The 16,517-nt window shown below is 36.4% G+C and overlaps 3 protein-coding genes across 4 annotated transcripts; all 3 read left to right on the top strand.

The window, feature by feature from the left end:
• The first annotated feature begins 494 nt into the window (after nt 1-494).
• LOC123316010 (ionotropic receptor 25a-like) lies at nt 495-4,255 on the top strand. The gene is made up of 7 exons (XM_044901919.1): nt 495-793; nt 1,172-1,568; nt 1,622-1,739; nt 1,864-2,094; nt 2,893-3,272; nt 3,358-3,759; nt 3,919-4,255. Exons 1-7 carry the CDS (start codon nt 511-513, stop codon nt 4,253-4,255), a joined length of 2,148 nt encoding a protein of 715 aa, XP_044757854.1. The 5' UTR covers nt 495-510.
• Nucleotides 4,256-5,471: 1,216 nt separating this feature from the next.
• LOC123315711 (ionotropic receptor 25a) lies at nt 5,472-9,709 on the top strand. Of its 2 annotated transcripts, none has more exons than XM_044901543.1 (10): nt 5,472-5,682; nt 5,797-5,946; nt 6,192-6,494; nt 6,551-6,956; nt 7,180-7,303; nt 7,431-7,670; nt 7,854-8,242; nt 8,324-8,689; nt 8,807-9,139; nt 9,234-9,709. In XM_044901543.1, exons 1-10 carry the CDS (start codon nt 5,586-5,588, stop codon nt 9,637-9,639), a joined length of 2,814 nt encoding a protein of 937 aa, XP_044757478.1. In that variant the 5' UTR covers nt 5,472-5,585; the 3' UTR covers nt 9,640-9,709. The 2 variants fall into 2 exon arrangements, with proteins under 2 accessions (XP_044757478.1, XP_044757477.1); XM_044901542.1 differs by having other exon boundaries at nt 5,473-5,682; nt 8,300-8,689.
• Nucleotides 9,710-11,049: 1,340 nt separating this feature from the next.
• On the top strand, nt 11,050-16,300 carry LOC123315154 (ionotropic receptor 25a-like). The gene is made up of 10 exons (XM_044900740.1): nt 11,050-11,170; nt 11,529-11,678; nt 11,805-12,104; nt 12,475-12,883; nt 12,980-13,103; nt 13,222-13,461; nt 13,594-13,982; nt 14,033-14,422; nt 14,569-14,901; nt 15,920-16,300. Exons 1-10 carry the CDS (start codon nt 11,077-11,079, stop codon nt 16,233-16,235), a joined length of 2,745 nt encoding a protein of 914 aa, XP_044756675.1. The 5' UTR covers nt 11,050-11,076; the 3' UTR covers nt 16,236-16,300.
• The last annotated feature ends 217 nt before the right edge of the window (nt 16,301-16,517 follow it).

The raw sequence follows: 16,517 nt of genomic DNA, 5'->3' as shown, positions 1-16,517 counted from the left end.
GTTCCTTTTAGATTAAAAATGCTAGCTCTGATAATTTGAGTCTGATAACTATTCAATGAAATTTAACGCGGTAGTGGAACTAGTGATCGGCGCATACACCATTTTGCAACCGAATTTTCGAATTATGTACTTTTTGAGTATTTCCGAAATTGTTGTGTCAAGATCCTATATACCAGTTGTTCGTTCATATCCTTAAGCTGGAAACACATAAACTTTGACCTCAATTTGAACAGTTGTTTTTGCGTTATAAGCTTGAATTTTTATTGGCTAAGGCTATATGAGTACGACATAGGTAAATTTCCTTGATGAACAGGCCACCTGAGCCAAAGAGAAAATGGTTCTTCTGAGATTCTAGAGATGATCTCGAATTAAATATCGACTAGAAGAGTTGCTCTTTCAGAATATGTATCGCATTTAGATCTGCGAAGATTTTTCTGGAAGATACGCGTGTCGAAATTTTTTTCTGAGGTGAATTGAGGTACTCTTACAGTGTGCGAGAAATACAATGCAATGGTTGAGGCTTCTGCACCTCCACACATTTTTATCGATGCCACTCTAGCAGGATCTACTTCGGAAGCTATGAAAGCCTTCTCAGCAGCTCTGGGCTTACCCACATTATCCACTTCTTTCGGACATGATCAGGATTTGAGGGAATGGCGGGAGTTGAATGAACAACAGAAGAAATACTTAGTCCAAGTACTTTCCCCAAATGATGTGATTCATTCCCTCATACGCCAAATTGTTTTTAGACAAAATATGACAAATGCCGCGATATTGTTCGATGAAACTATAGGTGAGTAGAAAATGTGCTGAATTGATGCACTGTTCTTTTGAGTTCGTTCTGCATAGCATTTCGATCTTAATCTCACTTAACAACACTAAAAAAACATTTTTCGTAAAAAACTAAGAACCAATCAATAGTGAAACGGTGAAATCTTACTATTATTCAAAAAAGAAGTAAATCTGTCAATGAAAGACAAAATATTTATTATTCACCCTTATTTTTTGTGTGGCCTTCAAAGAAATGTTCATCTTTTTCATTCTACAAACGTAGGTTGTTCTAATATATGTACCTATCTGCATCTAGAAGATGTTATTCAGCTTTTTTCTTAATGTGAATATAGAACCAAATATAACAAAGATAGATTGCTAAATATGCATAAATTTGCAGTCCTCATTCACAAGTTCAAATCAATCCTCGTGAATACTGGAATATCTTTCACCTTTCTCCACGTGAACCCCACAACTATAACAGAGGATCTGAAGAAACTTCACTCGCTATTTTTCGTCAATTTCTTCGTCATTGGAACTATAACAACCGTAAGATCAGTGCTTAAAGTTGCATCGAAACTGGCTTACCTCACACAAAAATATTCCTGGTTTCTGTTGACGAGAGATACTGGGAAAATTGGTGCAGCATGTGAGAGCTGCTCATTACTGGTGGTTCAACCGGTCATAAGCAATGAATGTAAGAGTAATCTCGGGAAAATATTCGGCTCGAAAATTGAGCCCGAATTGAGCCTTTCTTTCCATTTCGATTTGTACGTGGGAACGTTCATCTCAATCAGGTAAGTTTAGGGATGAAACTGTCTTTCTTCATCCCGCTTTTCCAACATTGCAGGGAAATCCTGAAAAATTCTAATGGTGATTTGGGAAACTACAAAACTTGCGAACAGTACTATGACGATAAGACAGTCATTGTAAGGTCAGATATTAATTTGATTGAAGAACTTAGAAAGGTAATTCATTTTTGGAATGTATTCAGTAATGAATCACAAGCCTGCCACATTTAAATCGAACTTTTTATTATTACACTATTTTCTCGATGATTTGATAATGGATTTCTTATTTCCTTCTTAATAGCCAAAATCCTTTGGACCAACCTGTGGAAAAATCAATTATATATCGAATGGGTTCAGCCATATGGATTTCAATATGAGCCTCACACTGATGAAAATCATGAACCATTCCATTTCTGAAAGTACAGAAGTAGCAACATGGATAGCTGGATTGAATAACTCTATAATAGAAAAGAATAGAGACCTGATGGATGGCTATACCTCATTCACAACATATAGAGTCATAGCGATAGAGGTAACTACTCACCCAACAGCATTATACAGTCGGAAGAAAGTATACATGTTGTGCCTCCTCCAAAATTATCGGTGCTCCCCATGCCAGGTACTGAAATCGACTAAATTTCCGAACAAGCAAGCATACAACTACATTGAGCTTCCAAGACCCCTCAAAAAAAATCCTGACTACGCCTATGTCTCACCTATGACCTGTCCCAATATCTCGTTGACTCTGAAGCTTGAGTTGCAATCTGTTGTACCCTCCTAACTGAGAGAGGCTAGAACAGACTACAGTGGGTATAGTCTGTGTGTTAGATCTGATATTCGGACTTGTTATGATCAGATTAGTTCTCATGCCCATCACTTCTGTAGCCTTTATTTCATCTAGGAGCTAGATGGGCACGAAAACTAGTTTGTCTGGGTTATTCAGACTTCTCCTCGCACAAAAATGTTAGGAGGAAGGAGGTTTGATAGTTTCTCTATGGCTGCAGTTGGAGTAAGGCGAAATGCCCCGATATCATGAAACAAGCCGTGCTTGTTTTGCAAGTTTGTTTCGGGTTTGCTGACCCTCTGTAGAATAGAAAACTGGACAAAGTCATTATCTCCAAGTTTTTCTTCTTTCCGAATCTCTCGACATATTGTTCTACTAGTGGATAATTTTGGAAAGGCTGTTAAAAAACCAAACATCAATGAATGCTTTGACGATTTTTGACACCAATAAGGCAAATCAGTTATTAGATCTGCTATAAGCAATTTGAAGGTTATTCATTAATATTGTAACTGATAGGATATCCATACACGAATGAATACATTCCAGGAAAAACCTCTCGTGTTCAAAGACGACAAGCACCCATCTGGTTATAACGGGTACACCATAGACCTGCTGGAGGAACTCTCTAAAAGAATGAGATTCAGGTACAATATAACCACCACAAATGATGTGGGATATCCCGATTCGGAAGGAAAATGGACTGGCTTGATAGGTCAACTCATTAATGATGAAGCTGACATAGGAATAACATTATACGTCACTGCAGTAAGGGAAGAAGTCGTTGATTTTACCGTACCGATTTTCGATCTCATCGGAATCAATATTTTGGTGAAAAATGTGCCGTTACCTGATGATCTCTTCAAGTTTGTACATGTTTTCGAAAACGATGTTTGGTTCTGCATTGTTCTCGCCTATTTTGTCACGAGGTATGTTGGAAGAGTTGACTTAATACTTTTTCTAACTCACTCTCAACACTTAATATAAATCGAATAAATTTGTGTAATTTCTCAGTTTATTGATGTGGATATTCACCAGCTTCAAACCTTGGTATCATCCCTCGTTGGACGAACACATTTCGAAAAGAAATGGAAAAACTGGAAAAATCAGAATCTTCAACCTATCCGAGTGCTTGTGGTTCTGTTTGACATCTCTAACAGCTTTGGGTGGAGAACAAGCGCCGTATAAGTTTTCTGGTCGTTGTGTTGCGGCCACCTGGTATATTTTCGCTTTCATTGTAACTTGCACCTACACAGCTAACCTGGCGGCCTTTTCTACATTATCCAGAGAGAAGAGTTCGATCAATTCACTCCACGACTTGACCAAACAGTATAAGATGCAGTTTGCCCCCATTAATGACTCTATAGAGATAGAATATTTCAGAAATAGAGCTTATATTGAGGAGAAGTTGTACGAGTGAGTGGAATCCTTCCTCATAAGTTTTATTGCAGGGCAAAATGCTCATTTGGTTTAATGGGCAATATTTTTGAGTTGAGTTAAACAATTTTAGAGCTTCTGTCCCATTCATTTCCATTCAATAGATTAAAAAATAGTGAATATTTTTTCTGTACATAGTGTATGGGAGAAGTTGTCCTTAAACGACAGCCTAAGCAATACAGAAAGGTCCAACCTAGCCGTCTTCGATTATCCTCTATCTGACGAATATTCTAAGATTTGGAAGGTGATGCAGGAAAGTGGATTTCCAAGTACATTTGGAGAAGCAGTAGAAAGAGTGAAGAATTCCACATCATCAACGGAAGGATTTGCTCTAGTGGCCAATTCAATTTTCACGAAGTATGCTGCTTTGTCTAATTGTGATCTTCTGGTGGTGGGTGAGGAATTTTCACTTAAGCCCTTAGCGTTTGCATTGTCACCAGGCTCACCCTTGAGGAAGGATATTGACGAGCAGTAAGATTTTTTTCATTTTCTTCTTCAACGGTTCATGTTTTATAATAATCTGGGAGTAGTTTCGGCTTCTTCTAAACAAAATACCAACGTAAACGTAAATCGTACTGTTCGTGGTAAATCTGGAATAAAATCTCAAAACAATTGATATATTAGGTACCATTTTTTAAACACAGAACATCAAATTTCAAAATGTTGAAATTCTGTTAGTCTTTTAGTTTTCAAGCTACAGAGAAATTCGATTTTTGTTTCAATCTTCTCCAACATTGTAGTTTAAATGTTCATCATGGATTATAATTAATGAAAAAATAACCCTTGAATTTTTCGTGCTATATTCATACAGCTATGATGAAATACTAAGTTTTTCAGTATCACAGAAATCATAAGGGAGAGAGTCAGTGATGTATTGAAGGAAAAATGGTGGCTTAACAATCCTGAAAGAGTGAAATGCCCCGAAGAAATTGACACGACTGATGGTATGAGCATCCACACAATGGGAGGAATTTTCCTGCTGCTTTTCTCAGGAATATTCATCGCAATCCTGATTCTTGCTGCAGATTATTGGTTTTTGAAGAAGGGTGTTACTACAAGCGAAAAAAAACCGAAGAAAAAGTCAGTTTCGAAGGTTTCCAAAAAAGTAAAACAAAAAAGTGAATTATTATGAATTCAACAAAATGAAACTTGTATTCAAAAATATCAGCATTCGATGTTTAATATATCAATAGCATGGTTAGCCTTTCTGTAGGAATAAATTTTTTCTTCCTTTGTTATTTTTTCCCTCCCATATTATTCCTATTCACCTAGAATAATGGAAAAGGAATCACTGAAGTGTTACTTATTGATTGAAACTGGTTTGGAAGGTATATTTAGACAAATAGTCTTTAGACAATTATTCAGGATAAGTATACAGAATTCTAACTATAAAGCATGAGATGATATTCATGTGAAAAAGTACTCAAAGAAGTTTTCCAAAAATTAAAATATTGTATGAAGAACTCTTTTTTTTCGATCTTAACAAAAAATGACATTTTACATACTAATTACCGGACAAACACTAGACTATTTTTGAAGGCAAGTACTTTTCGTCCGCATTCACTTTTCGTCCTGGGACACTTTTCGTCTGCTTTTGACACACATTGCTTTTTTAACACATTTTTGTACTCGTGCCGACCCTGCCTCCAATTTATCGTGATTGAATCGAAAGCAAACATAAATTCACTGTTCATACATGGTCTTCCTGTACACATACCTATTGATTTTACCGCATATTGCTTAGCAACAAGAAAATTTTTGTAGGACACTCATCAACCCTTCATTACCCAAAAAAGCATCGGAGAATGTACCTACTACGGATAAGAATGAAGACGTTATGTATTTTTTTCATGTATTCTTTACATCAGTGTTTCGCTCAAACAACCCAAAATATAGTCGTTTGTAAGTTGAACAACTACTTATACTTTTTAACTATTACCACAACAATCATGATGAGATTAATTAGGAACAATTCATTTTATTTTGATTCTCATTCTTAACTGAGTTTTTCGGCAGTGTTCGTCAATGAGGAAGGGAATGAAGTAGCTGAGTCTTCAGTCGATGTGGCATTGACTTATATCAAGAAAAATAATAAGCTAGGCATAAACGCCGAAGTTACGAAAGTTTCTGGCAACAGAACTGATTCAGCAGGGTTGCTTGAATCACGTGAGTATAATACTTGATCACATTATTTCAACGAGAAATTGCATTGCATTAGATGATTTCGATAAATCAACTCCATTCCACAAGATTAATTTGAAAAATGAATGCACACTATAATAATAATTCGAATCAGAGAATGTGATCGAGATTACAGTCATATATTCAATTTTTTTATTCGTACATTTATGCATATATGATGGCAGAGTGATTCTGAGAATTCATTATTATAAAAAACTGTGATTCTTCAGTATGCAAAGTCTACAATGCCATGTTGGAAAGAAATGAACCACCGCATCTAGTTCTGGACACTACGATGACCGACCTCGCATCAGAAACCGTCAAATCATTCACCCAGGCATTAGCCCTACCCACCATAAGCGCCTCATTTGGCCAAGAGGGAGATCTTCGCCAGTGGCGTACCATAGATGAGGACGAGAAAAAGTATCTGGTTCAAATATGCCCACCCGCCGATATAATCCCAGAAATCATAAGAAAAATAGTCCTACAACAGAATATAACTAACGCTGCCATACTTTTCGACGAAACGTTCGGTGAGATGCGTAATTAACTTTAAGTGGATAAGATTAAACTAAATTTCATGTTACAGTCATGGATCACAAGTATAAATCTCTGCTACAGAATGTAGCCACCAGGCATTTGATATCAGCGATCGACACTCCAAGAATTGAGGCACAACTGCAGAGGCTACGCTCTTTGGACTTGGTCAACTTCTTCATCCTCGGCACAATCGATAACATCAAACTTGTGCTCGATGCTGCCCAGAAAAATGCTTATCTCAACCGAAAATTCGCATGGCACGCCATTACCCAAGATTTGGGAGAACTGAAGTGTAACGTGAAGAATGGAACTATACTTTTCGTGAAGCCGGTGGTCAATGCAAATTACCAGAACCGTCTGGGTCAAATCAAGACGTCGTATCAGCTGAACGCTAAGCCAGAGATAGCAGCAGCTTTCTATTTCGACTTTGCCCTTCATTCGCTTCTTACTGTTAAGTAAGTGAAGACAATAATAGAATTACTTTGGCCCTTCTTCCATTGTGAGAAAACTGCAGTAGCTTATGAATATCTCGAATGAAAAAAAAAAAAAAGTGCATTTTATGTAATGTTATTTGCGTTTTTTCCTATTTGATCCTGTATACATTGCAGATATTGCCAAATTGTTGAAACCATTGATTTTTGTTTATGTGACGAATGATATTTGTACATTTATTTCCAGAAATATGATAACTGATGGAAGTTGGCAGAAAACGAATGCTACAAATTTCATTACTTGCGACGAATATGACGGTAAAAATATACCAAAAAGAGTAGGACTAGACTTGGAAACTGCACTGAAGAAGGTGAGACTAGCAGATTAATAATTTGCAAACAAATTATAGAAATAAGCAGAAAATCCTTTGGTATGCCAAAGCTACTGCCAAGTAGCTAGGTCAAGTTGGAACTGAACCATCATTGATATGATTTCAGGAGCTTCAGGATAGTGCGGAACCACCTACCTATGGACCATTTGAGATCATTTCGAATGGTTTCAGTCAAATGGAGTTCGATATGACGATGTCTCTTGTAGATGTTAGAGATGGAGCACCAGATAAAACAACGCCTGTAGGTACATGGGCAGCAGGTTTGAACTCGAATCTCTCATTCTTAGAGAACGGGATCATGGATAAATTCACCTCAGCGTTGGTGTATCGAGTGGTTGTAGCAGAGGTAATTCCAATGAATTATTTTAGAATACATCACAAAGACTTCTTTAGATGGAAATAAAGTTTAACCTGAGGACTTTATCAGAGTTGTCAAAGCTTTCTTTAATCTTTGATATGTGAATTACTTCTCATTTCGCCATTTCTTGTTCCATGAATCATATCCAGAGATATACCTTCACTATTTCAGCAAATTCCGTTCGTCTTCAGGGATGAAAACTCCAAAAAAGGATACAGTGGCTACTGCATAGACCTAATGGACAAAATAGGTGAAGTCTTGAGGTTCGAGTACGAGATTCAATTGGCAACTGGAAACGTCTTTGGAAATATGGACGAGCAAGGCAAATGGAATGGACTGATAAAGGACCTCATGGACAAAAAGGCCGATATTGGCTTGGGATCCATTTCTGTGATGGCAGAAAGGGAAAACGTAATCGATTTCACTGTACCCTACTATGACTTGGTTGGTATTACGATTCTGATGAAGGTACCAAGAGTTCCCACTTCCCTGTTCAAATTCTTGACAGTTCTGGAAGACGAGGTATGGATGTGTATTCTTGCAGCTTACTTCTTCACCAGGTAAGTCTATCTGAAACACACAAAGGGATCGATTTAATACTTTGTTTTTATTTTAAGCTTTCTCATGTGGATCTTCGATAGGTGGAGTCCTTACAGTTACCAAAACAACAGAGAAAAGTACAAAGATGACGAAGAAAAGAGAGAGTTCAACCTGAAAGAGTGCCTGTGGTTTTGTATGACTTCTTTGACGCCTCAAGGGGGAGGAGAAGCTCCGAAAAATTTGTCAGGACGTTTGGTTGCAGCCACATGGTGGCTGTTCGGATTCATCATAATAGCTTCTTACACTGCGAATCTTGCAGCATTTTTGACAGTATCTCGTTTGGAAACTCCGATTGAATCACTGGACGATTTGTCCAAACAATATAAGATTCAGTATGCACCTCTTAATGGATCTTCTTCTGCCACGTACTTCGAGAGAATGGCTAACATAGAAGCTAGATTTTATGAGTAAGTTAGATTCTCCATTTGGTGAGCTTAGAAACTTATAATATGGAAATTGTGTCAATTGAAGACTTCATTGATAAAAGTGGGAGAATGTACTTCACGATAAACCTTTTTTTACAGGATCTGGAAGGATATGAGCCTCAACGACAGTCTCAGCGACATAGAAAGGGCAAAACTAGCAGTATGGGACTATCCAGTCAGTGACAAGTACACCAAGATGTGGCAAGCGATGAAAGAGGCAGGTTTTCCGAGTACGCTCTCAGAAGCTGCCGAGAGGGTTAAGGCTTCAGAATCTTCAACCGAGGGCTTCGCCTATCTGGGAGATGCAACAGATATAAAATATCTCGAAATGACGAATTGTGATCTGAAACCAGTTGGTGAGGAATTTTCGAGGAAACCTTACGCCCTTGCAGTGCAACAAGGTTCACCCTTGAAGGATCAGCTCAATACAGCGTGAGTTTTGAAATGTTTTTTGGGAATCTTCATACAGTTCGATTTTTCATGTATAGAATCAACTTAATTTATCGATTTTGTACATTCTTTTCAGAATATTACAACTGTTGAACAGGAGAGAACTGGAAAGGCTCAAAGAGAAATGGTGGACCAAGAATCCAAACAGAGCAAAATGCGAACAGCAAGAGAACCAGTCTGACGGTATCAGCATCCAGAACATCGGAGGTGTCTTCATCGTTATATTCGTCGGAATAGGTTTGGCTTGTATAACATTGGCTTTCGAATATTGGTGGTACAAGTATAGAAAGGTAGCAAAAGTAGTCACCGTACAGGAAGCAGACGTTCATCCCGTACCAAAAAATGCTTTCGGAGCAGACAGTTTTGGAAAAAATAAATTCGGTAGGGAAACTTTTGGCAAGGAGACGTTCGGTAAAAAGAAAGCTGAGAAGTTTGAACCGAAAGTTAAACCAACTAAATTGTATCAGGGGTCACACTATTGATCATTATTACCTACATGTTGATTGTCATCTTATATAGCCGAATCTCAGCTAGGAGGAATATTACACTCACCGGAAATCACACCCAAATTTCATCTTCTGGTTCGGGGCTAATTGAAGTTTTTGAATTGATTAGTGTTTTTCAATTCGCAATAAATGAATCAATAGTTGGTGTATAATAAGAATGAGAAATATATAGTTTGATATCCATTTCATTCAAAACTTTAGTATAAATTGCTGTTTTGTGTAATGAACGTTTCCTTTAGTTGATGCCCTTTTTGTTTAATTCCATTTTAATCATAGGAATACCTAGTGAATTCGAAATTATATTCGTATTACTGGTAATAGCTCAATTTTCGATAGCTGCAAAGTGTTCGATGTAATTTGTCAATGCGAGTTCTATTCGAACTCATTAAAGACATGCATGTATAAATTCCCAGCTGCTTTTACAGGTACAGGACCGACTTAGGGGCTTGGTTTATTCCTGCTGACTATTGCAGGAAACAGCTGTAAATTTATGCAAAACTAGAAAAAAGATTTCAGATATAAACTTTTAATTCTGAAGTAATAGAATTCAGATTCGGCAAAAACGTACCCCATTTGCTCTGACATCGAGGCTCTGTAAACATTGAGAAAACGTAGATTTATTTTTTTCTCGTAAACTTGGATTCGATGAATCATCAAACTTGGTAGAAGAATCTAGCTCTTAGCTGTGATTGAAAATTGACGAATAAAACATAAAAATAAAATTTTTAAAAGAGTTGATTATGTATCTTTGAAATATGGATTGCCATAATAACACTCGATATAAAACTTTCCAGTGATTTTATTATTGATTTATGAGATTTGAATTTTCATCTCATAATGAAACACTTCTTATTTGCCTCGAATATGAGAGTGTTTCAAATTCACTTGGATGCAAATTGTTTTTCAAATTCAAATTGAGGATATTTTAATTTAGACTCAAGAATTCAGTAATAATTGAAGGAAAACTTTGAAATATATTCCTGAATAACTTTTCAACTGTCTAAGATTGTTTCTAATAAACAATATCTTCTCGTATTAATCTTTGTGTAATATGTATTTTGTTTTGAGGAATGTTACATTATTTTAAAGCTCTCCTTATATTTTTGAGAATTCCTTATTGTATTTTTCCATGATTTCTTGTGAATAAAATCTGGGTGAAAATACTTTTCGTGTTTTATTTCATGAAAATGATGGTGAAAATTCCATTTGGATGTTATTTTTGCAATTATAACATTTTTCCATTGAAAGTTTGGTACACATCAGTGGAGAATTAAGATTTCGATTATGGAGAGTTAGGAAAAAGATTCTCAGACGGTCCATTACGATTGCGTTCTATTATAGCTATTCCAGAAAAGATAGTTCCGTTCAACTGGAGCGTTCATTTATATTGATTCCTCATAACACCTCGATTGCATGAGAGTACAGGAAAACATGAAGATTCTTATTGTCTCGATTATATTGGCTCTAATTCGTGTTTGTTGGGCACGTCTTCAAGTTATCAATGTTTGTAAGTCAGTATATGGTCTTTTCATTTCACTCTTTGTGCAACAACGTTCCTAAACAAAATGATAAAATGAAATTCGAAATTCAACGAATGAAACCTGTTTTTCTGCCTCTCCTTTATTTTTGGGAATTGTTTTGAAATCTTTCAAATAACTTATTTATTTTCTGGCGGCACTATTTTTGGATAAAATGAAGAGCTTAATATTGTTCTGATCAAAAACATTTAGTAATATACTCAGTCAACATATATGACTTTTCTTGTAAACAATTTTTTTGTTAGTTTCTATCAAATTATTATTTGGGTAGCTAATATTTGTCTCAACCTATGAATATGACAGTAAATATTTTTTTTCGCAAATAAGTATACGTGAACGAAATTGGAAATGAGGTAGCAGAGTCAGCTGTGAACTCAGCCTTTGGATATATTGAACAGAAACCAGATTATAACATAAAATTGGAAGTAGTAAGAGTGTCAGCTAACAGAACAAACTCGGAGGAAACTCTGAAGTCTTGTAAGTAATTCCTTTCGTTCTTCTTGCTTGACAATCACTATCAATTCTCGTGAATCCTAGCTGTATTAAAATGAAATAAAAATAGTATTAACTCATTAAATTAGTTTTTCAATTTAATCATCTCAGTATGCAAGAACTATGATGAGATGTTGAAAATGAGACCACCACATCTAGTACTCGATACTACGATGACTGACATGGCTTCTGAGACTGTGAAGATGTTTACGAGAGCCTTGGCACTACCAACCATAAGCGCATCTTTTGGTCAGAAAGACGATCTTGAAGAATGGAAGAATCTAAATGTTCAGGAGGAGAAATATTTGATCCAAGTATGTCCCCCAGCTGATCTGATTCCAGAGATGATAAGAAAAATAGTCTTTCGTCAGAATATTACAAGTGCTGCTATTATGCACGATAAGACTTTCGGTGAGTATAACTTCTCAAGTATTGTCCACTGAGGGACACTGAAAAGAGTACGAATACCCATTTCTAGATCCTCCTTTTTGATATACAAGCGTATGAATTTTTGAAATGAATCTGCTCACCAAAGATATCACTGTTTTAGTGTTTTTCCAAAAAGATGATCCAGATCATATAAACATCCAAATTACTGTTTGTCTTCAGTAGAAAATTCATTCGGTACAGTACATATGCTCATTAACATAAGGAAAAGTAGGTGTTACTTGTTTTCAATACATTGTTGCTAATTAAAATCAATGTCTGATTTTTTTATGAATATTTAGTGGGAAGAAAAAATGTTTGACTGCCCCACTGATTTCTTGAAGGGGTTTTTCAGCTACAGGACACAAACACAAATCCCTACTTCGAAATATAGCCACCAGACATCTTATTTCCGAGATCAATCCTGAAAAAATCGACGAACAGTTGTTGCGAATGAGAAAATTCGATCTGGCTAATTTCTTCATATTGGGAAACTCGAAAACAGTGAAGCTGGTTTTGGATTCCGCATGGAGAAATAATTTTTTCAACAAGAAATACGCTTTCTACGTTTTAACTCAAGATTTGGGCGATCCCCTCAAATGCGAGGTGAAAAATGGTACCATATTTCTCGCCAGACCTGAAGTTAATGAACAGTTTAAGAAACGTTTCGATTTACTCAAGAAAACTTACGCATTGGAGGCCGAGCCTGAAATTGCAGCAAGTTTTTATTTCGATCTCACGATTCAGGCTCTTTTTACCCTGAGGTGAGCAAGATAACCGATAGAAAAATACCAACTTTTATTCCATTCTAGAGGAAAAAAGCAATTGGTGCATACATTCAATAAGAAATTATTTTTCAGGAATTTGATGATAGATGGGAGCTGGTACAAAACTAATGGTTCCAAACACATAACATGTGAGGAATACGACAAGAATAATCAGAGGACACATACAGGTCTTGAGTTATTCACAGTGTTTAAGAAGGTATCTGTAATCTGTAAAATGTTCGAGTGAATTCTGCAGAATTATTTTTACGTTTCAATGGAACAATCTGTAGGTATGCATTCTCCAGCAATAGCAATGAATCTTTCTCTAATTGCAGCAATTTCACGAAACCATAGAGACTCCTGCTTTTGGTACAATGGAAGTGAATTCAAATGGATTGAGCTACATGAATTTCGAAATGTCCCTCAATTTAGTCAATTTCAGTCGAGGTGTAGTTTCTAGCGTGATTCCCATCGGTTACTGGCTGAGTGGTTTTGCTTCCAAAATAAGGGTTGTGAATAAAGAACAATTCGACTCCTTTCACTCTGTTCTCACGTACAGAGTGGTTGTAGCTGAGGTGAGGAAATCAACTTTCGAATGATATTATGACTGCTTATTTATTTATTTAGTTTTTTGAGATTTTATTTAACTTTCGAATTGGGTTTTTTGTTCAGCTTTGATTTCATCGAAAACTTACGCCTTTTTGCAGCAAACTCCGTTTATTTTTCGGGATGAAAATCACCCTAAAGGCTATAACGGTTACTGCATAGATCTGATGGATAAAATAGGGGAAATCCTCAAATTCGAATACGAAGTTATCCTAGCGACCAATAACGAATTCGGTCATATGGATGAAAATGGTCATTGGAATGGCCTTATCAAGGACCTTATGGACAAAAAAGCCGACATAGGTTTGGGCCCAATTTCTGTCATGGAGGAACGAGAGAGTGTCATAGATTTCACAGTACCATATTACGATTTGGTCGGTATAACCATAATGATGAAGATACCATACGCTCAAACTTCTCTGTTCAAGTTTTTGACGGTCTTAGAGGACGAAGTATGGTACTGCATCATAGCAGCTTATTTCTTCACCAGGTGAAAAGCAATCCGACAATTTTCCCAAAAATTTATTTTTATATTTACAGTTTCTTGATATGGATCTTCGATAAAATGAGTCCACTGAGCTTCAGAAATAACCCACAAAAATACGAAGGTGACAACGACAATAGAGATTTCACGCTGAAGGAATGCTTATGGTTCTGTATGACCTCTTTGACTCCACAAGGAGGTGGTGAAGCTCCAAAAAATGCGTCTGGTCGTTTAGTGGCAGCTACTTGGTGGCTTTTTGGATTTATTATCATATCTTCGTATACAGCTAATCTTGCTGCTTTCTTGACAGTATCTCGGCTTGAAACTCCTGTAGAATCACTCGAAGATCTCTCTAAACAGTACAAGATAGAGTATGCACCAATGAATGGCTCTTCTACTGCCACCTACTTCATGAGAATGAAGAATATAGAGAAGAGGTTCTATGAGTATGTATTAGTACCTTATAAGAGCTCTTTATCCATTATGAAACATTCATTAAGCCAAAAAATTCGATATCAATATCCATCTGGAAATGTTAATTTATTTCTACAACTCAGGCTGATATGTAGATTGTATCCACATGATTTTTTAGGATTTGGAAAGATATGAGTCTGAACAGTAGCATGAGCAACATCGAAAGAGCAAAGTTGGCGGTTTGGGATTATCCAGTCAGTCAAAAGTACTCGAAGATGTGGATAGCGATGAAACAAGCTGGCTTTCCCAAGAGCCTAGAAGAAGCTGTGGCGAGGGTGAAAAAATCCCCTTCGTCGACTGAGGGTTTCGCCTATTTGGGTGACGCCACCGACATTAAATATCTGGAGATGACGACTTGTGACTTGAAGCCTGTCGGTGAGGAGTTTTCTCGGAAGCCATACGCTCTTGCGGTACAGGAGAAATCTCCATTGAAAGATCAGATGAACACAGCGTTAGTATCTATAGATCTTACAAACCAATTTTGAGACATAGTGCTTTCGAAGATGATGAGTCTTTTTTTACAGAAAACTCATCGAAATAAATAATTTCCAAAAATCGGCCAAGAAAGAATCAAAATGGTGGAGTTCTCAGCCCCTCAAGTTCAATACGATTCCATAGAATCCAAACTGTTAAAAGAAGACTCAACTTTGAAAACATGAGGCAAATTCGAATATTTGATACACATTCTATTCAAATTCCAACAATTGAATAATGAAAAGCTCAATGTTCAACTTAGAATTCCATAGAAATAAGAATCCAATTTTGCTCAAAGGAAAAGGAACGGAGCAATAAAAACAGAAGAGACACTCCAACAAATAATATTGAAGCAAAAACGAGAATTCAAAGAAACATAAATATTCATCTTCAACCCATTTTATATTTAGTGACATTTTGTCCACACATTCGGAATGAAATTGTCTAATCGTTATCCAAATCAATCTATATGGCCACATATTAGAAAAAGGATTTGTCCTATAATAGATTCGTAAAAACCAGTGTGGGTACAAGCGCTACCTAGGGTTGCACCATGGAAATATTGGAAGGAATCTAGAAGCACCTGGATGAAAAATCAATATTTTATTACGAGAATAAGATTTCCTGTAGTTTCCATGATGCCATCAGGGTTGAATCCTTGTAGCATATTCTTCAAATTCAGAAAATATTCATACATATGAAATCATGACAAACATTATTTAGTAAACATGAATTGTCCAATGTCTTTGCTTAATGTTCGACAACTTTTTTGCTATTTTGCTCTCTACGAACAAGAGCACTATTGTGCTGCCCAAAGCTCTATAACTTTCAAATTTTGAGCAATGGTCTCTAGATATATTCATATAATAATTGGTGAAAACTTGTAGGTAGTGCTTTCTCTAATTTTTTAGCCCTGCAATAGATCTGAATCAAAAGTCATACTTTGTCATAATTCTTATGATATGTAATGATTCCTTAACTTCTTCTCCTTTCAGAATTCTTCTTCTGTTGAACAGAAGAGAACTCGAAGGTTTGAAGGAGAAATGGTGGAACAGAAATCCCAAGAAGGTGGTATGCGAACAACAAGATAACCAATCTGATGGAATCAGCATCCAGAACATAGGGGGAGTTTTTATCGTTATATACGCTGGCATCGTACTAGCTCTGATCACTTTGGCCTTTGAATACTATTGGTACAAATGTAGAAAGCCCACGAATGTTGTTGCAGTTGAAGAAGCCAGCCAACAGGAGTCCGGAAGTCAGAATTTAAAACGCAAATCCTTCCGTTTCAAGAGATCGGAAATTATGTGAATGTTGATTTTGTGATGTTGTCCTCTTGGCTCTTATAGATTACACACATTTCAATAGTTATAAATTGTAATTGCACCAGATTATTTTAATTGTTGCGTTTATTGAATATACAGTGCTAGTCTCTAACATGGAATAAATTCAGTGACAGGTTTTTTGTTGTCATCAATAGTTTTTTTATTCGACAATGAAGAAATCCCATTCAACCCAAAACAAAAATTCGGATAGCTATAAGGTACACTGCGCAAAAAAATTAACGCACATTATGGAAATCTCAAATTTATT

The sequence above is a fragment of the Coccinella septempunctata genome, chromosome 6 (genome assembly GCF_907165205.1).
Source record: "Coccinella septempunctata chromosome 6, icCocSept1.1, whole genome shotgun sequence".
NCBI classification, from domain to species: domain Eukaryota; kingdom Metazoa; phylum Arthropoda; class Insecta; order Coleoptera; family Coccinellidae; genus Coccinella; species Coccinella septempunctata.
The sequence above is the reverse complement of the archived record's forward strand: the minus strand, read 5'-3'. Positions and strand labels throughout refer to the sequence as shown.

Bases quoted from the DNA above. Each gene is read 5' to 3' on its own strand.
- LOC123316010 (XM_044901919.1), top strand. From the start codon at position 511: ATGGTTGAGGCTTCTGCACCTCCACACATTTTTATCGATGCCACTCTA. The intron at 794-1,171 runs GTGAGTAGAAAA...ATAAATTTGCAG, and splicing joins ATTGTTCGATGAAACTATAG to TCCTCATTCACAAGTTCAAA. The intron at 1,569-1,621 runs GTAAGTTTAGGG...CCAACATTGCAG, and splicing joins GGAACGTTCATCTCAATCAG to GGAAATCCTGAAAAATTCTA.
- LOC123315711 (XM_044901542.1), top strand. From the start codon at position 5,586: ATGTACCTACTACGGATAAGAATGAAGACGTTATGTATTTTTTTCATG. The intron at 7,671-7,853 runs GTAATTCCAATG...TCACTATTTCAG, and splicing joins ATCGAGTGGTTGTAGCAGAG to CAAATTCCGTTCGTCTTCAG. The intron at 8,690-8,806 runs GTAAGTTAGATT...CTTTTTTTACAG, and splicing joins ATAGAAGCTAGATTTTATGA to GATCTGGAAGGATATGAGCC.
- LOC123315154 (XM_044900740.1), top strand. From the start codon at position 11,077: ATGAGAGTACAGGAAAACATGAAGATTCTTATTGTCTCGATTATATTG. The intron at 13,983-14,032 runs GTGAAAAGCAAT...TTATATTTACAG, and splicing joins GCAGCTTATTTCTTCACCAG to TTTCTTGATATGGATCTTCG. The intron at 14,902-15,919 runs GTTAGTATCTAT...TTCTCCTTTCAG, and splicing joins AAAGATCAGATGAACACAGC to AATTCTTCTTCTGTTGAACA.